At 37.1% G+C, this 26383-nt stretch overlaps 1 protein-coding gene across 2 annotated transcripts in view; it reads right to left on the reverse strand.

Moving 5' to 3' along the window:
- Positions 1-565: 565 nt before the first annotated feature.
- The window catches only part of TRIQK (triple QxxK/R motif containing), a 64437-nt gene continuing 38619 nt past the window's right edge, over positions 566-26383 (reverse strand). For both annotated transcript variants that reach the window (XM_051610768.1, XM_051610767.1), the window contains 2 exons: positions 15564-15649; positions 566-5744 (listed from right to left, as the gene is read on the reverse strand). In XM_051610768.1, the coding sequence (XP_051466728.1) occupies positions 5631-5744; positions 15564-15649 (200 nt within the window). In that variant the 3' untranslated portion in view covers positions 566-5630. The remainder of the gene's footprint in view (positions 5745-15563; positions 15650-26383) is intronic.

Consider the following 26383-nt stretch of genomic DNA (forward strand, 5'->3'; position numbering starts at 1 on the left):
CAGCCTGATTTATGCTTTTTGTAGTTCCCCCACACTCCATTTATTCCTTACTTAAATAAATGAAACATTGATCCAATGAGAAGCTCCTTAATCTCAGACACCTTTATCTCCTCCTGGCCACTTTTTTGTCCTATGAAAAACAGGAAGTTGAGGCAGTTGTGATATCAGAATTAGCTTCTCTTGCATCCTCTTCTTGAAAAACATGGCAAGATGCGAGGTGACTGGAAGAACTGGTCATTTCCCTTCTGGTTTCTTTCACTCTTATTCCTGGAGAGACTGCAACAGGACAATGACACCAGTTTCTCACCAAACTCCTGTTTATCACCTCCTGTGGTTCCTCTCTTTAAAATTCCTACAGTCTCTTTGTGAAATGGCAAACTCCCAAAAATCGACATGCTGCCTTTTCCAAGGTTCGGGAAAATGAAGCTCTTTGTAGCTCACATTTGTAACTTACCTGAACAAACACCTTTTAGGGAGAATCTGGGCAGGGCATGAACAGTGCAGCAGGGCTGTCTGCTTTTATTTGCTTTTTCAGTGATTCAGAATAAGACAACAGAATCGAGCCTACTGTTTGACGAGTATTTATTTATGACTGTATTTGTCCGTGGTTTTAACATGCAAAACCAGTATAACAATTATAGAAGTTAGAAAAAAAAATAGTCATGCAGAATGAGGCTTCTACTTGAACTATCCTCTACAATCACTAGTTAGTTGATTTGTCCCAATATTTATAGTTCATCATTACAACTGCCAAAACTGGCAACCACCAGGATTGTTGTCTTAATTAAGGACAGTAAACAGATTGTCCGTTTTTTTCTTTTAATGAAAAAATCTAAAATGTAATATTTCACAGTTTAACATGTTTATTCATTTAAACGAGCTAAAAAATAGTGGTGTGACATCTGCTTGAGAGACACTGGTACCTAACATTTTGGCTGTCTTTCCACCAATTTGGTAGTGATTGAGGGGGCATAAAAGAAAGAGTAGAGGATTCTGTCAATTAAATGCACTCATGAATTACAAAAAATAATTTTCCACTCTTGGAAAAGTGTAGAAATACATCTACAAAAGAATGTATTACAGCAAACTAAGAGGATGATGGGGAAAACTGTTGCAAAATATCTCTGTCGGCTCTTCCAGGGAAAAATATTGTAAGCATAAGATCACAATCTTTGCCAGTTTATTCATCTCATGGCTTCATTTTCCCAAAGTGCCGGCATAATCCACTACAGAATCTCTTAAGAAGCAGTTCCAACATCACATTTCTGCCGTCTTATTGATGTGCCATATTGTTATTTTCTTAGTCATAAGCATCACTAATTATTATGCTACTGTAAGTAAAACTTGAAATGCAAACAAGATCTGTAGTACCCTGTCAGTTGGCACTCTACCTTGCCTAGTCTGCATTTCAAGTGCAGTCCTTTACTGAGAATTGTCCTGAATGCATTTGACTTTCACCAACTGGTTCAGTTGTGCCTTATAGGCACAGTTCCCTATTAGAGCCAAATTAAACATCACTCTACTAGGAACAGTTAACAACATTTTCCTCCCTTTAAAGGGCAGTATTCAAAACTTGGCCCAAAGTCAGCAGATAAGCCTCTTCCATGGCAGCAATTATCATGGAAAAGGGATGAGCAGTTTTGTATGGTTTTAACTGTGCCTTCATTTAGAGTGGTTGTTTAAAAACTGTTTGTTTTCAAACACAGCTTCTTAGGTCAACTACCCAAAATGACACCTAAGCAAGCAGATGAGTTTGCTCATGTTGTGTATGTTTGCAGTTACATGTTGCAGCATAATCTCAGAGTCTACATGTTGCCCCTGCTACAGCTGCTCTGATGCATCGAAGGAGCTATGACAGATCCCAAATCACATGTCTATGTCATACACAACACTGAACTTTATATAAAGCATTCCTCCAGAAAAGTTTAAATACATCTCCAGGGTCTATTAGGGAAATGCTTAACATGTCTTCTAAGCTTCTAATAAAATATATTTATGGACTCTAGAAAGTAGAGTTAAAGCCTTTCCTTGGCAATGTTCACCAGCAGCACTAGTAAAACTACCATATTGCGGCTTCTGTCCTGAGACAGTCTACACTGGTTCTGCTTTTGTAGGATCAAAGGGAAAAGGAAAACTGCTAAGGGAAGATTTACTGAGCAAAATCACTGCTGGAAGACTTCTGTGCCTTCCTAGCCTGAGACCTCCAGGTGGGACATATGCTTCCACTCACAGCACAAGGACCTAGTACAGGCATTTCCTCCACAACCTTTGCTAGAAAGAAGTTCAGTTTACTCCACAAACAGAGAGCAACAACAGTACTGATGTCTACCCCTTGCCCAGAGGTGAATATCCTTGAAAAAAACCACCCTGTTAAGCCATGGCTGCTGTGTAAACGGCTTGATCAGCAATCTTTCTTGGAAACAAGTTTATAAAATATTATAAAGTCAATCTGTGCGAACCTGATGGGAGCCACACAGAACAACTTTGTTGTCAGAAGGAGATTAGCTCTACTGGTATTGGGTAGGATGCCAAGGGAAGTTATCTTTATTGTCTTTTAAGTATTCATAGGCTATGCTTATTTTTAATATAAGCTTAGAGGTTAGAACTGCTTAGAATAACCTAGGTATTTTAAAACTGGTGAGTATCACTGCTCACATTTGAACACTGTTCTAATTGCTTTAATGTCCTTTCAAATGTATATACGATTCCATGTGACACACCCAACATTAATAAAAGCACAAAAATAGGAAAAATACATTTATTATTAAAATAAACACTGAGAAACTCATACAAAGACAGGTGGTCCAAAACCCAAGAGGCATATTTCAATCTCAGATACAATTAAGGGCAAAATAAACCATGATTTGCAAGATTAAAATCAGCCTCTACTATAAAATACCAAGCATGGACAACGTAGCATTCTGGAAAGCTGAAGTAACTTGAGGTCAGATTCTGATTTTCCCTTGGAGTAAGTCAGTTGTAATTTCAGTGAACTCAGGAGAATCATAAATTAGTAAACTCAGAATCAAGCTTCATTGCTAATATTGTTGTGCTTGAGCCTTTTAGAAAACGAACAATGAATAATTTGATGCAAAGTGGGAGCTTTTAGGTTTACAAAACTATTGAGATATTTACAGAAATTATTGTACTGATGAAAGTGTATTTGTTGCAATATTTGCCATGTGCTTCTATGTAGACTGAACATAAATCTATCCAGATTACCTGAACAAAAGGGAATTTTCTTGTTACATGAGAGTAACTTCCAAGTGAATGAAAAAGCCTAAACCTAAACAAAGCCAACAGACAAACTGCAAACTATGGCACTTGTGGGAAATATGGATTGATATGCCACAAATCAGGGAAACTGCTTCAGTCACACATATACACACTTCAGATTTTGTCTGTGAGTCATAAAGATAGGAAATGCAATCTTCCTATTCTAGGAACTTCATGTTCATAAATTTGACAGTATGAATAGCTTGCTTTTTAATGTAGCAGATTCAGAAAGCCAGTTACAAGACAACCTGCATGAAGGGGATAACTACACATCACTCAGAGAGCTGCATGCAGACATTAAGAATGCAGTTTTATGTAACAGGAAAATTGTTCATGCAAAGTAAGAGGAAAGTTTTGCAGCTTCTGTGACATATGGTGTGGCACCGGCAAAGTGCCATATCCAAGGAGACAGTTTTTGATATGCTCTTCCCTCCACCCAAAGCCAGGCCATGTGTCAGGTACTGTTTCACCGCAAATGCAACATGTTGCTAAGCATTTGGTCATGCGTGCAAGTAGTAGTGGACTACAGGTCACATGAATGCATAAAAGTTAGGGTTTTGTGTCTGTAACAGTCATTGCTAGAAAATGAGAAATATTTGCACATATATGTTTATGCTGTTCTTTCATATTCTTGGAAGACTCTTGTATTCTGAATTTCTAAAGAAATTATTTTGCATTGTATAAAGTGAATGAAAAGTATGACAGGTAAGAAGTGGATCCTTAAAGAATCAGTTTATATGGTCATAATTACTGTATGGTTTAAGAATTAACTGAATTGATTGAAGTTCCTTAACTGGTGATAATGGGACTATGTCAACTTAAAAGAAATACATTTTCCATTATAATGTTTGCTGTAATTTGTATCCCTTTGTCCTCAAATTCACTATAAGACAACTTAGTCAGGCATTTCTGGAACAAGTCAGTTGCAACTAAACATTCATCCCTGAAATTGGTATCAAAGATAAAGCCAAGCTAGTTTGCTAACAGAATTCCAGAATTATAATAACTTTTCTGGAAGTCAATCCTCCTAACTCCCTTGCCCCATTCAGCACCAGTGGCTCTAGGCTTTTCTTGGTATCAAAGTGAATCCGAACTACAGAGAGACCAAATTTTTAAAAGGATCAAAACTGAACCTTTACAGCCACAAGCTCAGTTATATGCCAAAGCTAAAGCAGAACAGCATAAAGCCAGACTTTTACAGCTCCCTGCAGCTGCTTTGACATACCGACTTCTTCAAGTTGTTTGTGGTTATCAAAGGGATCAGAAATGTTATCTACAGAACGTATTCTGAAAGATACTTTGCAAGAACTGAAGGATGTCATGGAGCCAAGACTTTCCCAATTATTAGTATGCAAGGGAAAAAAAAAAAAAAAAAAAAGGTTTCCTAATACTTACAACTTCTTACATTAGTTCGGTGATTTAAATGATTGTGTAGCTGGAAAGCAATTCTTTTTTACAACATCCCCTAACAGGTAGAGCAAGATGATAGCACAGCCAGCAGGAAGAGTATAATTAAAACATTATTTTGACTTCATACTAATAATAGAGCAATATATTAATTAAAACCAACATCAACTGAACTTTCTATTTACACTAGTTCAGACAGCACAGGAGGCAAAGAACTGTGTTTCAAAGGCATATGTGAATGTTAGAACTTCTGTCATCCAGGTGCCATTTCTGACAGAACACATGTGTGCTGAACAGTTGGCAAAAGAATGAAAAAGATTACTGCAGATATATGGGCACACAGAATCTAGGATGACATAAAATTAAGTCCATATAGGAGGTGACAGACTGCCTGCTTCTAAAAAGATTTTTCCCTACAATTTCTTCCCTCTTTGTGTGCGTGTGTGTGCACACATGCACAAGAAAGATAAAAAGAGAAAGGATGAGGGTTTTTTTTTTTGATAAAATGTAAATACAAATCAAGAAAATACTTTTATTTCATATTTCTGCTTTCTTTGGGGAAAGGAAAAGGAAACTAATTTGGCTATTAGGAAGCTTTGATTCCTAAATTTAATCAAGGCAGGCTCTCCTCCTGCGAAGTCAGCATCAATATCCATTATAATAATAGTACCTGTCTTTTGATATCAAATTTCTCTGCCTGAGGAAAAAAATAATGTAAACAATAAACTACTGCTGCTCCTAGCCTTGGTGTTAACCAACTATACTTGCAATGCTTCAGTGTTCTCTTATTTTGGAGACCTGGAATGTAAAAGTGACTGACATATTGCAAAACTTTCTTATGAATTTGGACTGCAAGAAATGGCACAATTTACTGTCTCACAGTGAGGGACAGTGTGTTCCTATGTAGTCTTGTTGAAGAAATCGTGATGATAGATTCATTGCATCTGCTAGTTTTCATCTGGATCCAGATCAAGGTCAACTTCATTGGAAATGTTAAGATAAAAGAAAGCATAAAAAGCCAACAAAAATACCAGTATAGCTGCAAAGACAAGGGCAACTTCCTGTAGAAAAATATAAAACAAAATCTGTTAGAAATAGCACCATATTTACAGATAAATATTATTTCCATTGTATAAAGCACATCAAAATAACATCAGTGGTTTATAATTGCATAAGGCACTGATACTTTAATGATTTCTTGTTGATGATTACCATTTCAGGATGTTGTAAAATCCATTCACTTAGTAAAGACTTCGGTAAGTTCGACATACTGCCAGAAATTGGATATTTGGCTTAAAGATCTTTGGTCTGACCTAGAAATAGGAGCTCCATGTCCTCTTATTACGGTATTCATTCTTTTTAAAAAGAAAAGACAGAATTCATAAACCACAGTTTTGAACACAAATTTAAGTTATGAATTTACACTGTGAATTTTGATGTTTTCTAGCAATATGTTACTGCTTTTTGCCAACAAATTTGTAATTTTTTAATGAAGCAAACACAGTATGGTGGAAGTCAATGAAAATTGCTACCTCTACCTCCCAACTTCCTGGCATGCATTACAATATGGAGCTACAAAATCCTTCAGAATTGGATGAAACTTTTCTTCCTTTCCTTGTGCAATAAGGCAAAAAGCACAATTTGCTGTCACATTTGCCTTTCTTCCCATAAAATATTGCAACTTGCTGCATCTTCCTTAATTAACATAAAAGAGTGTTCCAATGTATACTTGATTTACAGCAGCTTTCAGAAGCAGAAAAATGTTTTTGTACTACACATCATACTCATGGGACTGCTTATCATCATATTCTGTCTTAAAGCTGGACTTTGTTAAGCTCCAACTTAACAGAGATCTAAGATACAATAATACAATCGCCCACTTTATAACACTACTTCTTTCAAAGTCAGTATTTCACATTTTTAAGTTTTCATAAAGCATAGCACACTCCCTATAGTATTGACTCTCATTTTGGTAGACAATGAAAGAAAAAACACAATTTTAAGAACTATCCTTATGTTTCTTCAGCTTACAGAAAGTGCCACTTCCACAGCTAACATGCACTGCTTCATTCCTTATCAAGATGTATTTTTACAATCACACACTGGGGTGCTCAGAAGGAACAAGTCAGTTTGCAACCCTCCAAAACTATCTTACCTCTACAAAAAGAAGCAACCACCAACCCTCAAAATCTCACCTTCACATTAACCTATAAACCATCTGCATCAGAACAATCCACCTGCATACTTAAAAGGAGAGGAGAAAAATAGTTCAGTGAATTTATAACAACTAATCTGAATTGATACAGAAGGCACTACATTAAAACTACGCTGCCAGCAGGACTGAAAGTAGATGCCTACACCTCACCTAGACAATGAGACACACTTTCAGTAGAAGGAGAGAATCTGGCTCTCTTTGGTGTAAGATGCATTGTGGCCTCTAAAAGAGTTCAGGTGAATTCTCCCTAAAAATGCCTATTTCTTCCCTTGGACTAGAAGAGAAGTAGAGATGATAGCTCAGGTGTAGAGCCCTACATGGTAGCTGTCAGCTCTAGATTTGTGGTGGCTTTGTGACTGACTTTGTTCACTGCCATGAAAGAGTTAAAACTGTATTAACTTCAGGTTTTAAAGTCTAGCCCATAACCTGGCATTCTTCTATAGAACAGCATTTCATTTGCATTTACATGAATGCATTATATAGTTTATCAGAATGTTGGATCAATAATTCAACATATGCCATCTAATAAACTTTGAAATACTACTGCCTACTTGGCGTATGCTCTAAAGGAGTCTTTGTTCTATAGAAACCTTTACTTTACATTTTATATAAATGATTAATTGAGATATACTTTACATTTATTTTAACACATTAAAATTGCTCCTCTAAATTTGCTGAGGCTGTTTGCTACACATTTGAACTACATTTCCCTCTTAGAATTATACCTCATGTGAGCTTCATCTTTCTGATTTCATATGATTTGATTAAAAAAAAAAAAAAAAGTACATCTAATTCACTAATATATTAAAGGAAAGTGATTTCTGCTTTGTTGCAGTTGCAACACGTCAGTATCTCACAAAAGGGCATGGCAGCATCAGACAGGTTTCATTTATTTCCTTGTATCCACAGCTGTGCTCCCAGACCCATCTGGTCACACAGCTACTAATCTTAAGAGGATGTAATAAACAAGTGACATACAACTGCAAGCTCCATCTGCTCAGGAGAGTGGACAACAAAACCGTACAATGCAGGCACCATTCACACTTGACACTGAGAGCAAATTAATTCCAGTATTAAAAAGTTTTTTCCCTTGTTTGGATGCCATGCTCGCCACGCTTTCTGCTTTACAATACATTCACCTTTCCTCTCCCATCTCCCCAGTGTCTCCTGTGGAACGCTGTGGTAGCAGCAGCAAGATTTTGGGGAATGTTTGCATTAAAGACTTGTTTTCTAGGAAGTGGAACTGGGAAAGTCTTGATTTTTATTCTCAGGCTGCCCACTAACTGCTTTGATGGGAGTAGTTCTTTGATTCCTTTGCCTGTTTTACAGAGAACAACACTGAGGTAACGCTACTACCTTCCTTGTACAGGCATTAGGAACTGGGTTGCTGGATCAGTATTTACTAGCCCTGGGAATAGAAAGCCTTACTGAAATTCAAGATTTGAAAATTATGCAAGAACCTTAATTTTGAGTTACTGAAGAAGGCAGACTAACAAAAACCTAAAATAAACAGCCTAACAAAGGACACCTGGCTCTCAGAGAGGGATATGCAGTCTCTTGGGAATTGCATTCAGTTTATGAACTTTTATAAACATAAATTTTGCAATGTTAATAGCAAATGAGATGCTATACCACTATGCTGTCTTTGTGACAATGGTATATATTGTCATTTTAATTTGTTTTATACTTACCAGGCTTTGCTATTTGTATTTTAAGCCATGCATAGAAATGAAATGTTAAAATACTCCCCGCTCAGCATATATAGCTCCCTTTCACTTTGTACTCCATGGATCATCCCCATCATCCCTCTGCAAAATGCATTTACTCAGAGGATTCCACCATGAATAACTAACTAATATAGAAAAAGTTCTATAGAAATAAACTTGAAATTGTAACAGGGCATTTCTCTTTTTTAATTTTGTAACATGGTACCGAACACTAGGAAGCAACATTCCTGCTCTCAAATCCCAAAGTACAGTCAAAGAAGCCTTTAAAAGGAACAGAGTTTCTATTATATTCTCTTACATTTAGAATAATGTCTGCAGAACCCTCATGATGTCAGCTTAGTTAAGTTTTTCAGAAACTCTTCCATAAAGGAAACACATGCAATTGCAGCATAACATAGATTTAATTCTCCTATCATTTTTTGTCAAATTTATGTCTCTCATAACAAAATAATTGGATAATGTCCTTAGATTCACCCTCATGGAGCAAGTTGCAACATTGGAATCTAAGCAAAATTAATCAGGAGATGAAAAAATAGGAGACTAGGTGAAGAAAAAAATGTTGGCTATAGCAACACAAATCTGGACACTGTGTATGGCAGCATCGTATCCTACACATATAGAGAAATACCACATTGTCAGGAAATTCTGGGTTTTTTATGTATTTGTTATTGTCTTTCAAGGAGAATTGTACTTTTTTCATCTGAAACCAGCTTAAAAGTAGGTAAAAGAGTACCACAAATTGCTGTCCTTGAAATGCTAAACTATTGCTAGTTTCTGAACAGAGGTGAAAAGAAAATCATGCTGATCAAGGCTACCTGTAGAAATAAGACAAACATATATGGACTTGACAACAAACTTTTTAATCCCATATGATTTCTAACTGAAAGACTTCATTTGAACATTCACTGTGACCATATTTAGAGTTTCAACAAAAAAAAAAATTCAAAATGGATGTTTACTTCCTTAACACAGGTCATCCTACAACTAATACAAGACAACAAAATAAATGACTAACTAACCAGTAATTTTTTATGTTATAAACTTGTTATTTCTAAAATTCTCGGATGGAACAAAGACCATTATCATCTCAAATAATGAGAACAAACTACTCAAGAACAAGGTAGAGAGCAATCTAAAAGGCCTGGCTATATGATAAAAAAGCAACAGGATTACACAATCATAGAATCGTGGAATGGTCTGGGTTGGGAGGCGCATTAAGGATTATCTAGTTCCAATCCACCTGCCACACCTTCTGTGAGACCAAGATTAATCTGAATATAGCTAAATGCAAGATAATATACACAGGCATCAAAGATGTAAACAGTACTTACAAAGTGCAGGACACTGCCTTGAAAAACTGCGTCTAAAAAGGGCTTTGCATTTAAGGGGTAACCACTCCCTCAATGTGATCTCTGGATGTAAAAGACAAGGGAATTTCCAGTAGGGAGATGACTGGTATTTATTTTATCACAGAGAAGAATAAGAGGTGTTTTGGTTAGAGCATGTAACCATGTATGTCATACAACTGTATTTAAGTAAGGTGCTTCACAGTGTGGGCTTCTTCTATCTTGTTTACAAGAGCCTCCTAAAGTCCAGCTGTGGTTAGATAGGCTGTCTTGAAATAAGATGCCAGTTCCTAGGAGCAAAAATGACTGAACATTCTAGTTACCTCTTGGGTAAAATATGAACTTTCATAGCTGTGAGTTTTTTATAGTCAGATCTCTCTCTAAAAAGGAACATTCTTATGTAGCTATTGGAAAGAATACTTCAATTTGGGCTTGTGTGAAAAGGACAACCTAGCTGCCAGCCTTGGAGTTGGGAAACAGCTCTCCAGACTGCTCCTCTCCTTCAGGGACATGGAAAGACTGGGATTAATTACATTGTCGGTGCTGTATTGAAAATCCCTAAAGTATCCGATTGTTAAAAGTAATGACACGTGCTTCAGCACATCAGACTTTTCTATACAGGACCAGAAGACGCTTCCTTTTTTTTCAGGAAATTTTCCTCCAATTATATTGTTTTCATTTCCGGATTTGAGGGTTTATTGCTGTCAACTATCATTTGAAGTGTTAGAGATTGGTTGTAAGTAGAGACCAAAGCCTAGAAAGACAGACTACTGCTCCGAGATGGTACAGAAAATCCTCCTAAGCTCTTGCCTGGTGCATCTTGTTCACATGCTCAAAGCCACCACGATTACTGTACTTATGTGTACAGGTCGGGCTGGGGTCAGATGGGAGCAATTTGATTTTGTTTTTCTCTTTGCATGGTTTTTTTTCCACTCCCTTCCATTGCAAGGTCAGGGATCAGTCTGGCTGCTGGGATCACTGGGAATATCACCCTTTGTGTACTGGTGGCACATTAAGCTGCCCTGCTCATGATGTGAGGCACATAAAATGGCTTGAAGACCCAGTATTTTGGCTGTTAAGTGATTGGACTTTCTATAAATAATTTGTATGAATTTTTATGTTCTGTAACATATAGAAGGCCAGATCAGATGATCTAATAGTCTCCTGTGGCCTTAATTTCTGCACAGCTATGAAACTATATTCCCAACTTATCTTGGCAAAGGTAGTTCACTAACTTAGCAGATTATGAACAGCATGAAATCAGAGAATATCCTTTGCCAAAATACACTAGGAATGTCTTGTTATCTATTCATACATAACTTGTTCCAGATGAGATAAATTCTTAATAGTGAGCTAGCTAGCTACACGATAGATTAAGTAGATATACAAAAGAATGACAGGCAGTAAGCTCTCACTTTTTTTCCTTAGTTCAATCAGTGTACTACATTGCTAATAATTCTCTATGGAGTAGTATTCTGCAGTTGATTATGTCTTTTCCAGTGGGTGTAAAACACTACTGTTCAGATTTGTGTCTGCCTTTCAACATGAGAGAAAACTGCATCATCTATCCTATGGTCCACAGATTCATTCTTGTGGCCCGTGAAAAAAATCTCTCCCTAAGAACGCCCATTACTTTTGGCCTCTGCATACCAAACCCCAGCTCTCTGGGGCTGAGCTTCCACATTCCTCAAAACATTTTCTGCTTGCCATGACAGTGCTGGCACCTCTTCCTCACCTTCTGATAGCAGTTAGCACTGACAGTGAAGATCTCTTGCTGTTCCACCTGGTAAGGACAAGCAGGTGGGCTTCCACCAGCATGAGCCCACTAAGTGGGGACAACAAAACAATCACACAGAGAAGGTTCAGGGGCTCCTTTTTTGGTACTGCTACAAATAATTTTGTCTTATCTAAACACCAGGAGACATACAGCATATTTCTTTCTCTCCAAGTTGTTTCTCAAGATGGGGTGTTGCTTTTTCAAGAGACACCATATATTTTGGCACCGTGTGCATTAGTGTCATATATACAAACTGAGTCAGAACAATAGCTCTGATACAATATTTAATTTTAAAACATGTTTAAAGAGCAAACATTACACTCTGAGTACTAGCATGGTCACCCTGCTTCAACTAACTTTTGATAGCTATTAGTGCTTAGCTGCTTCTCTGACATTATCAACGGAGATAAAATCTCTCGTTGGGGAAATTAAAAAGTACTAAATGGCAGTGTCTGAAAGAAACTTTGTTACTTTAAACCTTGCATTAAAATGACAACGCAATCAAAGTTTTACAAGGCAAGCTAATTAGTATGCCAGCAATGAAATGTGAGGGATCTCCAGGGGACTGGCTCTGAAAAGTTTTATGTTATTTATAGGGCCTTTTTTTTTAAACTGGATGCTGTCAGCTCTCATGGTGAAATACTCAACAGTGGAATTTCATTATCTTTATAGAAATTATGGACTAAAATCCCTTCAACGAATTTTCCAGCCCTCTTCTTTTTTTTTTTTTTTTTCCCCCCCTCTAAATAATACAAGTCTTATTTTAGAGCCACAAATATAAGCTCTTCAGGACACTAGTGCAGAACAACTCTAGAGGTACCAATTAGTACTAAAAATCCCATTGTTTTAAGTAGCAGTATGGTACTGACTGTGTTCTGTATTTCACAGATAAAAATGTTCATTCCTTTTACAATATTTTCATTAACTGTGACTTAGTTTTTTGTAAGAAAATGTTAATAAAGAAAACATTAATATGCTACATACTGCAGCATGTACTGAAACCTGGCAAACAAATAAAATACATGGTAAATACACATATGTATGTGTTTTCTCAAAGACTTACAAGAACTTTGGACATTTCTATTGAACCTGCTACCTACATTGCACTGTAGTTACACTATTTTTTTTCCCCTTGACACTGAAGTTTAGCAACTGTCACAGCACAGAATCAGGGTCTACATCACACAAAAAGACTAAAATCCCAGCCTTTGGAAAGTGAATCATGTCGCTTATCACCATCACAACACTTTCCTAATACAACGTGACAATTGAGACAGTGTCTTGCCAAAGGAAGACTCAGGCACACCCAAAAGCTCTGAATATTAGGAAACAATTAAAGCAGTGCATACTTAAGCCTCAAAATAGTTTCATAAATGTACAAAACCTGATCAGACCTCAACTCTGCTGACTCTTCTGACAGCCACAGACACAAGGAATGGTTTAACATTCTGCTCTCACAGTAAGCAGTAGACTTCAAGAAATTCTTCTGGCAAAATGTATCCAGAAGGGAACAGAGAGGTATCTGGGATAGGCATGGAGGGTGAACATAAGAAGATTGCTCTTGGACAGCTAGAGGTACTTAACAAAAGGCTGAGCAAAACAAGCCCTGTCTGAGGGTGGGGAGATGTTGTGGAGGTCTCACAAAAGGAATACTAAGCAACCTCTCCTGGGGTAGGGAGGGCAATTCCTTTGCAGATGCTCCAGGCACATCTACTGCCCATGTTGAAGCTCTGCTGAACTGGAGGGATAGAGCAGGGTGAAGAGTTGTCACTGCGAGATGGGAAGATGTGCAAGGTTATCCCGAGGCATTAAATATGCCTCACATACATGCTGAGCACTGCAGGGTCTGTCAGTAGAAGTGCAGAATTTTATTCTACAGGGATTGCCCATAAACTGAGGGAAGCATTGTAACATTTAGTAGGCCTGAGGTTGTTGGTGTTAAGTAGGCTCAGGAAGAAGGATGCAGACAAAGGCTCCGCTTTCCTTCCCACACAAGCACATCACCAGAGGGAAAGTTGCCCAATTTACCTTCCCTTTTACTTCAGCTCTGTCAGTTTTTCTCAGCAATTAGGAAGGAAAGCAAATGACTGTGATCTGTTTGGGGATGATTCAGAGTCGTATTTTTTGGCCCTGGTGTACAAAAAATGTTACATGCCAAAGACAATATTGTAAAGAATGCCTTTTTTTTAAAAAGGCAGAGGCAGAATTGCAATGCCTGAGACAATGCACACTGCAACTATCAGAACCCCAGAAATGCAACATCCCAAAACCTAGAGAGCACATGTGCACCTTGACAGCAAAACTCATTCTTACTTAGAACTCGGTGTTCTGCTATAACATATTTGTACAAAATAAACTGTTATTGATTTCTTTACTCATTAATACTTGATTCTACACTATACATATGCTTACATATATGATTTCTGTTCTCCCTCATTTTAAGTAAGAATTATTTAAGAAAATAAGGAAATAAAACAGGTTTTGAAAGACTAAGGTTCACATTTTTCTCACTTGTGAAAGACATGCAAAAAAACTTGCACATTTTAAAGGAACTGTGTTGTACAGTAAAAGTCTCCAAGTAGAACATCTTTTAAAAGGTCATGTCATTGAAAGTAAAATGAAAAGTAAAATTTTATAAGGAGGGAAGGAAAAAACATTGAACTCAAAAGGTTAATAATCTATCCTTTAAACAAAAAAAGGCAATCTACTTTTTCTCATTAAAACCTGACACACAGCACTAACTGAGGAGATTATGTTGTGAAAACATACTGCATTGCACGGTAATGCTTGATCGAGATCAGCAATCAGGAGCAAAAAGAAAGCACTGTTTCGTGATTATAATAGCAAATTCTGGAAGACAACCAAATACATCATCTGGCAGCTCAACAGCTGTTACAGCTTGGTAGTAATACCTTGGCATTTGCTATAAGCTATAACTTGAAAAAATTGATTTCTCATCTGCCAGAAACAAGAAAACGTTCTCCTTTTAACATTTCTGAAGTTTCTTTCACTAGAATACTCAGATATTTGATCTACATTTTAATTTTGCTGGGTTTTTACCCTTGCTGCTAAGCTAAATTTATATACATTTGATCCAAAAACTAAGCTGTGGGAAAAATACAACTTAAATAAATGATATGCATTAAGATAAAACCCATTTTGATGACACACTGGGGAGTACACAGCAGAAAATATTCCTGATTGTCTTCCTTGCTCATATTCACAGCCATGGTGAACTAGTCATTATTGTACTTCATACCTGCCTGAAAAAGGGACATTTCCAAAATACAGTTCAGTACCTTTCCATATACTTTGCTGTTAGTTAAACCTTCTTTTTCCATGTTCGAGGCAGTACACAAGGATGTAGACTGAGGTAATAGTGCTGAGAATTTACAATACTTAACAAACTCAGTCTTTAAATTACTCCTGGGCATGGGATAGGAAGAGGAAGAAGGAAGATGTATATTATAATTTTTATAATTATATTCAATCGTTAAAGCATTTGTTCTGTGTGCAGAGAGGCTCCCTGAAAAGATCAATTTTCTAAGCATACAGTATTTTATTGACCTTAAAGTAAGTATGCATCATAACAAGGATATGGACTACTTAAAATCTTTTAGCATTTAAACTATTCTAGCTATTTTAGCATTAAGTAAAAGCAATCCATCATAAATATTTTAGATTCTGGTATTCCACTTAGATTTTCAAGTATCATAAACAATATCTCTCAGAAATCAATATTCACACAGTACATCTTTGGGGAAATGAAACAACATATACACAAAGGTGGTATAAGCTCTCAAATAGATCTCTACCTTAACGCCTAGTGCAGTTTTCTTGGCCTCTGCTTTTAATCTTGTAGCTCTTAACATAGGCCTGGTTTTCTTATAATCTTGTTTTCCTAAAGTAGAAAAGCACATTTAATGAAAACAATGCAAAAAAGAAGATAAAGAATGTCAGCATTTATTTCAGTTTAAAAGATCTAACATTTTGAAAACATCCCACACTCCAGCACTTCAAGCAGGAGCTACTCTATAAGACAGAGGCCTGATCTGTGGAACAATGGCCATTAACACAATGACAGCAACAAACAAGAGGTGACAAACCAGCAAAGAACCTATTTCTCCACAAGGGCACCAAAATACAGGTATGGAAATCCATTCACTAGTACAATGCTTATTAAATTGCTGAGCAAGCATCAGACAGCAACAAAGTAGATTAAAGGTGGATGACATTTTCCCCTCACATTTCAATTAAAAAAATATTTCATTATAATTTTTGTTGGTTAGTCATCTTGTAATGCATATATAAATGTGTAATACAGGACATTATGGTGAATGTAAATGTTTCATCAGTCTGAACTGGAACATTGTTTGCAAGTATCAGAACTCAGAGACATGCAGGTCAGTCCCAAGTAAGCACTAATAAAACCACTGCTTCACACCACCTGCTTGTGGAAACATGTTACACAGAATCTTCCAGAAGACTCTTGGACTTTTAAAAAGTTATGGGGACTATCTCTTGCACCCCAAAAGAGCACAGCCAAGTGCTTGATTACTGTGAGTCCACATTAACTGAGTTCAGAGGAGGACATGCAAGTACTTACCAATGGTATAAATAATTTATCTCAATTTTATAATACAGCATAAAACACTTGCTATCTCTCAAGGATATTTTTGCTGTCTGAAGGGCCTCTTACAGCTGTACTATGTACTATTAACCATAGCTTCTTTAAATCAACAGAATCACACAGAATCACAGAATCCTAGGGGTTGGAAGGGACCTCGAAACATCATCTAGTCCAACCCCCCTGCCAGAGCAGGGTCACCTGGAGTACATCACACAGGAAAACATCTAGGCATGTTTTGAATGTCTCCAGTGAAGGAGACTCCACAACCTCTCTGGGCAGCCTGTTCCAGTGCTCTGTCACTCTCACAGTAAAGAAGTTCTTCCTGATATTCACATGGAACCTCCTATGCTCCAGTTTGCATCCATTGCCCCTTGTCCTATCACTGGTCATCACTGAAAAAAGCTTGGCTCCATCGTCCTGACACTCACCCTTAACATATTTGTAAACATGGATGAGGTCACCTCTCAGTCTCCTTTTCTGCAAGCTAAAGAGACCCAGCTGCCTCAGCCTTTCCTCATAAGGGAGATGTTCCACCCCCTTAATCATCTTTGTGGCTCTGCGCTGGACTCTTTCAAGCAGTTCCCTGTCCTTCTTGAACTGTGGGGCCCAGAACTGGACACAATACTCCAGATGTGGCCTCACCAAGGCAGAATAGAGGGGGAGGAGAACCTCTCTTGACCTACTAACCACACCCTTTCTAATACACCCCAGGATGCCATTGGCCTTCTTGGCCACAAGGGCACATTGCTGGCTCATGGTCATCCTCCTGTCTACCAGGACCCCCAGGTCCCTTTCTCCTACACTGGTCTCCAGCAGGTCAGCCCCCAACCTGTACTGGTACATGGGGTTGTTCTTCCCCAGATGCAAAACTCTACACTTGCCCTTGTTGAATTTCATTAAGTTTCTCCCTGCCCAACTCTCCAGCCTGTCAAGGTCTCACTGAATGGCAGCACAGCCTTCTGGTGTGTCAGCCACTCCTCCCAGTTTAGTGTCATCAGCAAACTTGGTGCGGGTACATTCTGTACCCTCATCCAGGAGGCTGATGAAGACATTGAACAACACCGGTCCCAGTACCGACCCGTGAGGGACTCCACTAGTCACAGACCTCCAACTAGATTCTGTCCCATTGACCACAACTCTCTGACTTCTTCCCTTCAACCAGTTTATGATCCACCTCACTACCTGATCACCAAGCCCATACTTTATCAGTTTATCTACAAGGATGCTGTGGAAGACAGTGTCAAATGCAGAAAACAGAAGTCAGATACAGTTACAGTACAAAAGGAGGAGAAGGAAAAGACAGATCTATGAAGAAATTTCTCAGAGCCTCAGTACAACCACTCTGGATTTTCAACAAAAGTCCTTCTCATTTTCTCCCCCCTAATGCATACATGTCTTTTTGTCTTTTTTGCCTATTTCCAAAGCTGAGCTACAATGCTTAAAACAAAAATATTTGGCCATTTTTAAACACTAATTTTACCTAGTTTTACATTTAGATTTCACCATTGTTGCACTCAAATAATTTAACCTTTTCTCTAAAACTGTGTCAGTAGCTTTGTGCATGCAACACTCCCATTTGGTCAACCAGATGTGGTCTTCCATACATAACTAACAGTGCAAGCTTCTCATTTTACGGTCACCCTTAAAACTGTGATATTTTACTATACTGGTGAAATTCTGAAACATGAATTGGAAAGGAATTATTCTCCAGTGATATACTGTATTCTGTGATATACACCTTTGCTTTTGTCCATTCTTTCTATCACTCTGCTGATACTCAATACAGAGCTCCTCTCTAGCATATTGTGGATGCTGAACTCACATTATGAATTCGCTTTCATTATATAATCTCTCCTCAGCCTAGGGATTACATATTGTGAAGATGTCTGTATTATCACTTGGTCAGATATTATTCATAAAAGACCAGAAATAACTTCGAAAATACTCATTGGCAAGAGAAAACAACTGAAATGATGTTTATTGGGGGGGAAGGGACATTTATCCAAGGAACCTTCTTAAAGGATAGAGTGAAGAAAAGATAACAGAATAACTATTAATGTCTGATGCTCCACACAGGTGTAAATATTGCACAAGAAACCTAGTCTATCAAGTAGACCTATTGATAAGACCAAGTCTATTCCTAGAAAAGGGAAACCTTATTGGTGTTCTTTCCCTCAGTTTCAAGCACTCTGGCACAATGTATTCCAGTATTGTGGCTATGGCTAAGATTAGATTCTACTTATCTATAGAATACTTCCAGATTTGTATTAAATCTGATATGAACAACTAACCCATCCCTCCCCGATAACAAATAGACTATTTTAATAATTACTCTAGAGCTGGTAATTCTCCAAATCTATACATCTGCCATTAATTCACCACTCTCCTTGCTAAATGTGATAGCCAAAAAGAAAAAAAAAATAATAAAATGGTAGGGAAACTGTCTGAGTCCACCAAGTGCAAAAGTTTAAAAAGGGCATCTGTGGAGTCCTTTGTAATGAAAACCAGATTCAGCAAAAGTACTAAAAGAGTCTTAAAACACCTGAACTTTCTGAGGCCTTGGGAAAGACATCTGCACTATGGTACTATAAAGAACTATGAAATGCAAAGACCCTATCATGCAAATACTGATCATTACCACCTGGAAAACAAGCAGAAATTAATAATACAGGCTCCCTACATCTTTATGGATCTGCAAATACAACCAGTTGGAATATGTATACTCACACTCCCAATGTCTTTTAGCTTTATGTCACTTATCCTGCAAGCTTTTTTGTAAATTTATCTGTCAGAGTCATCAGCTTAAGCTGTTTCTCCTTCCCAGGAAATGAGTCAGTTAAAACAGACTCATCAGAGAAAGCCCCATTTGTCTACTTTACCCAATGTCTATTCTAGACAGACACTGAATTTTCCTGAGGAAGGCAAGAAGAAGGTGCCAAAATAATAGAATTGGAAAATTTCCAGACTAAATCTTACTTTTCTTATTAGTTAAGCAAAATCCTTTCCTGTTTTACTGGTCATTATTGTTATCAATCCTTCATCTCATCTCTTCTCTCAAACTGCAATACTGACTTTTCTTAACTTTTTTTTAATAACTACCCCAATTCTCATTTTTTAAAAAATAAATCTGCCATTTCATTCTTCACAACGTTTCCCAAGTCCATAATTTTCTTTCCATTTTTAAGGCCAAAAATCTAGTCCACAATAAGGCAACTTTTCTTACTCACTACAGCCATCATCTATCTGCCTGCTTGTCCTACCCCTTGCCAGTCCTGCCCAAGACCAGCTGCAATGATCATCCACCTTTCCATTTTAGTGCCTGAAGGTGGCTCTGCCTTTCAGAAGCTCTCCAGAGCCCACCTTCCATCCCACCACTTCTTTCCATCCTTCTTCACAGTTTTTCCATTCCTTTGGCAGCAAAGTGACCTCTAGCAGCTGAACTGAGTTGTGCCCTGTTTACAGATACTGCTTTGAAAACTTTCCACAAGCAGAAATGAAGACTATTCTACCAATTGTAGAATAAGAGAAGGGTGAAGATAAAGGTGAAATATAGATACTTTTTGAGCTATTAAAAACAGTTGTATAGTGAAAAATACCAAAATGTCTCCCTCAGAGCGGAGGTTAGGGATTTGTACAATATGCAACGTAAGTTTGTTTCTCTTCATGTAACCAGGATTAAAAATCTATGGATTTCACAATAATTTTTGTGATTTATCTCTACTTAAAAAGGACAATGAGATCCCATATATCTGCTATTAAATAATTTTAATAACAGATTAGAAATTACTGGATACTTGTATATTCAGTATTCTTTTTAACCAAACCTCCAATGACACTATGAGTAACGCAAAAAATTAAACTCAATAATACATATGAGCTAGACAAGTTCATTACATTCTGGGTGACTTTTTTTTTCAGTCTACAGAAATACTGTGACATTACTAGGTATGCATAACACTACTTCTGCATACATACCATGTGTACATGTAACTGAGAATGCAACGTGCTGAACACTGTATTTAAGAAAACTGACTACATTTAAAATTGGATTTAAAGATGCTGCCATTTAAGATAACAACCCAAACAAATCTAGAGAATAACTTTAGAGGGAAAAAAAATTAGATTCCCAACCCTTCTAGATTTTCACTCTTTCATTCCAACAATAGCTCATTACTGGAATTGAATAACAGACTAAAGACTGCCTCTCTGCTTTTCAATTCATCAGGCTTAAGCAGAAACAGAACTGCATCTTTGGCCTTTGTTGATGCTGCTGTCCAAGCTTATTATCATATGAATATCTAGTTATTGTTTTATAAATGTTCACATTTCAGGAGCTCCTTGCTTTCTTTTCTCTCGGTAGACTTTACAATATGCACCTTCATTATCATCATGTGGCAGCATTGCTCTTCGCCTGCATTTGCTACTTTAAAAATTAATGCACTGCTATTTTCTGAATACTGTCCTGTGTAAGCTGCTTATGAGTACATTATGCTATCAAGCAAGCACATGCAGAAAAGCTTCCTAAACTGTTATTCTTTCTATGAAAATACAGCTGGTTCTGCTTCAAAGGCACTTCTTTTCACCTGCAAATGGACTTGCTCCTACACTTATTCCTCAATTCATTGTCTTTTATTTGTGTCTGCAAATCTTTAATTGCCTTTAATTAGAAAAAAGAAAATTCAGTGCTTTAATCTTGCAAATACATTCAATCATAATTCTGTCTGGGATGAATACCAAGTTCTATTCACTGACTGATCTTTATAACAAAGGTATATAAATTTATTGTCCGTTTATATAGACCACACCAATTAAGCCACAATGGAAAAGCAAATAGATAAGAGTAAAAATATTTGAAATGAGAAATGTGCAATCTAAATTTAATTACTCAGAAAAATTATTTGAAGATGAGTTATTTACAGTATGCCAAAAAACCTGACAGTAAAATCTGCTAATCAACATTACAGATTTAAAATTCCTTTCAACACTTCCACTGTAATTTGTAACAACCAACAAACTGCTGTCCTGAATCTTTCTGTGCTGCTATTATCATAATAAAAACATTAGTAAGACTTTTTCTATACAGCAGTAATCCATTTAATGTGTTAAAGTATTGTTGAAGGTGTAATAAAACTACAACTACTGGGTAATTTTGAGTTACCAGTAGCAGTTTAACTAAAGTATGTTAATATATTTGATGCTGAAACCCATACTAAAACAAGTTCATAACTTGAAACTAGAGCCAGACTGTGTCAAGCTTTACTGTCAAACTGGAAGTGAGAAATCACACATCTAGGTAAGATGAAATCAATGTCCTTATGATTTCTGATCTAAATTAGCAAAGGTGCCAGGAATCCTGCACAAAACCCCGCAGAACAAACACAGAGGAAGAAACAGTCCTTTGGTCTTTTCAGGGTTTTCACAGTCTGACTTTGAGCATCCCCTCCTTCTCCCCATTGTCACAGGGAAACAGAACTGTTAGATCTCACTGATGGGGGAAGAGGTCCAAGATGGAGGAAGACTCAGTCACACTTTTCCCCACATCCTCTTTACATGCAAGACATAGAAGGTCACAGTCATTACACGTTTTTAGTTTTAGCTTACTGCTTGTTTAGCTCTTTCTTAACATCTCATAGAGAGACTTCTCCAAAGAGTGAGTGATAGCAGTCTAGGACAGCCTAAAGTGTTCCGTGGCAGCACCTATTTTTCTGCCATCAACAACATGGAGAGCCTAGATTTGTTCAGCACCAAAGTCAGATGGCCTGGTAAAACTTCTAAACTTAGATGGACTGGATCTGAGCCAAGAAAACTAGATCTAAAGGAGAAGCAGAGAAGGAGAACTGGTTTCCTACATTATTTAATCTGGTTCCACATAGAAATCCTGGCCCTTCACTGGACTCATTCTTGTATGTCCATGTCCTCCTTCTAGTTTTTTTCAAGATGGGCACAGCATTTTTTTTTTTTCCAGTCATAAAGGGACAATTCCCTGGAACCAGCTAAATGGCTAGAAACTCAGGGAGAATTTGGCCACAAAATTGCATGGTCTGAAATCCCTTAAAAACAATGCTATAGGAATGTGACTAAAGTGCAGCAAAGGAATTCAGTAGGGTCTATAAACAGCAAGTCAACAAGCTAAAAAGTTAAAATCAGTTTGCACTTTCAACAATTCAAAAACTTCACAGTATTTTGTTTTTTTAATAGGAAGGAATTGATTATTTCTTTTTCCTTTGTGTTCTGGGACTCCTCAAAACTGGTCTCTATCATCTTATACACAGTAGCAGAATTTTTCTTTAAGTGCCTTTATTAGGCAAGTTAGGTGTCTGGCATGGGGAAAGAAGTTTTTTCTTAAGTACTTTGTAACATCTCCCAGATTCATAAAGGTACCTGGTACCTAGACACCTAGATTCTTACGTATATGGTTAAGTATCTTCTGAGAGATTTTAAATCAGACACTGTATATTCACTGAGTAACCAAACTGCAATCCAGTTAAACTCTACTTACACATGACATATCTTAAACCTGCATGCCTCATGCTTGACAATCTAAAAGTGGTAATAACTATTTATTTAGGATGTTAGAAGAACCCCAGAAAAACAAAATTTCAAAGGAATTTCAGACCCAACCTCAGTTAAAATCAGACAGCAAATCACATATTGGTAACAGTGTTACAATCAGTGTTTGAGAATTGGCACCACCGGAATTCTAGCTCACGTCTACAGAAACAAGGCCAAGCTCTCAAGTATTTGTTTTGGCTTTTGTGCTCTTAGTGTCACATAGATGTATTCGATGGCCATTCTCTTCCTGAGAAGCAGAAGTGAGATTTTCTTATTTTTAACTGCTGTGATGCCAAATGCAGTTTTTGGAGTCTTAGCTTAACAAAGACACTTTGATGTGTCTTATACATACTGAAGAGTTTGTCTGGACTCAGAAAAAGCATGAAAACCCCCCACAGCCTCTCTCTTTTTTATTCAGGTTTAATGGCAGCTCAAATCACTGACCATTTTTCAATCTTGAGAGACAGAACAGCTTGATACTAATAATACATTTGCAAAGGACACATCATCATTTAACACAACATTAAGTGCTCAGGGACAACTTTCTACTGTAGACACAATGCGCTCTAAGCTCAGGGTTGGCATTTAATGCTACAAAGATAATCCAACCAGTCATTCATGAGAGGTAAATTAATTTTCAAGTAACTATATATCAGCTTTAAGCCATCAAGAAGAACGCATTAAAATGAATAAGTTCCTTTTATGCTGCATGCAAGATTAAAAAGACCCCCAAATATGAGGCATCCTTAAGTGTACCAAAATATACCCATTTAATTATCACTATTTTTCCCTGATTTCAAAACGGAAGTCTTGTCATATTTGCCAAATATAGTATTTGGTCTGGAAACAGAATCTCTTTGAACATTCCTCAGAATTTGCTATGAGTTGCCATGAAAAGCAGCATTAAAGAAATACTTTACTTTTAATGTTTATATTAGACATACGTTGATTATCATGTGTAAATAAGATGACATTTAAATTAGCACGTTTTCTGATACTACTTTTAAGGAATATTTTTAAAACGTATACATGCAATTAAGAAAAAAAATAATCAGAAAACTGGTTATCAATAATGTGCAAACAAAAAAATAACATCAATACTTAAAATCAACCAATTAGTCAGATAATTTCATTGTTTCAATACCTGTAGAATGTACTCAGTTAACCGCAAGACCAGAACAAAAGCTCTGAAGAACAGCATTAAAAATATTGATGCTTACTAGATACTACTTGATGGGCAGTCCTTTTTCATGTGTTTCAATGCTAAATCATCTTTGATAATATTTTGCTCAAGCCCAACAGGTGAATGTCTAATGCCATTAAAAAGTAATAGCTCCACGGAAAAGCAGTATCTTGGACTCACATGTTCTTCAATTAACCTTTCCAACAATCTCTTTAACATTTCGTACTCCAACAGACAACTATGAAAACATTAAAAACCTTTCTGAAAAATAAATTAACAAAATTAATTTGAAGCAGATCACTAAGTGCTTGTTCCCCTTCTTCTCCATCTACATTATATAGACATGCATTATCGTGCACATATAATTCTGAGCACATTTTAATTACTTTGCTATGAACAACTACTAGCAGTTGCACTTTTGTATAAACAACTATGTTTTAGTATAAATGCTGAAAATCACAAAAGCAAAAAAACTGCTACTGTTTAGGTGTGAAGTACCCACCATTAATGCAACTAAAAGCCATATTTTTATCAAACATTTGGTTAGATGAGTTTTGGAGAACAGAAACGATCATACTATTTCTTTGATGATGAGTTGTGAAAAGGCAGAGTAAGGCATGGCAAGAGTGATGCAGCACACACAAAGAGTCTTTCTGCCTTTCTGAGACAGACTGCACCCATCTCCAATTTGGCTTGCTCAGATTTTATTCACTTTGTTGGCTGCAAATAAAGGAAGATGTGATATACCCTAAAATAAGAGGAAATAGACTTATGGGCAGAGCTGTCTAGGAAGACAGAGGTAGCATGCAGCACTATCATACCAGCGCTGTTCAAGTCCTGAGCGTGCTCTTCTGGTCTTTGCCATCTATGTTCCTAGAGGCCTCAATCCTTTTTTAATATATCCAATATGAAAGTGTACTCATAGCTTACTTTATAGGGAAAAAAGACAAGGGATTATCTGCCAGATAGAAGCTAAGTAGCAAAGACAAAAAGAAGAGATCATTCCTTTACTGCCACAGATACTGATGTGGAGGACACATCTTGGCAACCATGTTCTACACAGGGGCTACTGAGTCACAGAAAAACAAGTCCTTAAAATGGAGATGGCACAGACTCACTAGCTGCCCCCCCAGTGCTTCACTAGGTTTATAATGAAAAGTTTCCTCATGTCCAATATCTAACTCAAATCTCCTGTATTGAATTCTTAGCACAGTGCTTTTTGTCATATCTACCACAGACTTAGAGAACAGTTGATTTATTCTCTTCTTCCTGCATGAGCCTTTTATATATTTAACGACTGCCATTGGATCTCTTAAGTTTTTAGTACTCCAGACTGAACGTGTCCTTTGGTCCCAGTCTTTCCTTCAGTCTTTGTTTTCTGGGCTCCTCTTTTTCTCCTCTGGAATTTTTCTGTTCTTTGTACAAAACTGAAAACAGCACTTCATCTGAGGCCTTATGGGTATCTTTTATTTATATACTCTCCTTACACATTCAATCACAGTCTGCCTGTGACCTGCTCACTGTTATAAAACCTTTCTCCAAAATTAATACCTAAGCATTTCTTACCCATATTAAGTTAAGAATCTTGCTCTTATCCTCATTGAATTATACTGTTTTTTTCCAAGCCATTTCATCAACTTCTCATATTTAGTTTGAATTTTAATCTTAAACTCTTACCTCTTTATTACCTCCCATACTGGTATAATTTGCAAATTAAATTCATAATCTCACTTGCAGTTAAAATATTTGGCCCAGGACAGACTCCTATGGATCACTTGCTACACCTTCAGCAACAGACAATAAACCATTAATAACTACCCAGAACAGCTTTCATACTAGTTTGATACCTATCTTACAGTAGTTTCATATTCATGCAGCTCTAGTTTGTTTATCAGAATTCATTGTAAAAATGCCTTGACAAAGTCAAAGCATATGGCACCTCTTCCTCTTCCCCATTGATAAGGTTTGCTGCTCTGTCAGAGAAGAAAATTGAACTGATTTGACAAAGCACACTGGCTGTTGCTTACCTCCTTGTTGTACTGTAGGTGCATTCAAGACACTGTCCTCATCCTGAAGTGCTTACTGTGAAGGCTGAGGAAGCTACATCCAATAATTTATGAATATTATACATCCAATCTGTTGGCTTGTTATTGTGACATTGGCTTTATAATTACTACAGGTTAGTTCCAATAAAAGCTAGCCTGTGCTTAGGCAGGAAGGCCTAATAGTTCTCTACTGAGAGCACTTAAAGACAACAAAGGAAAATATAG

The sequence above is a fragment of the Apus apus genome, chromosome 2, assembly GCF_020740795.1.
Source record: "Apus apus isolate bApuApu2 chromosome 2, bApuApu2.pri.cur, whole genome shotgun sequence".
Taxonomy (NCBI): Eukaryota; Metazoa; Chordata; class Aves; order Apodiformes; family Apodidae; genus Apus; species Apus apus.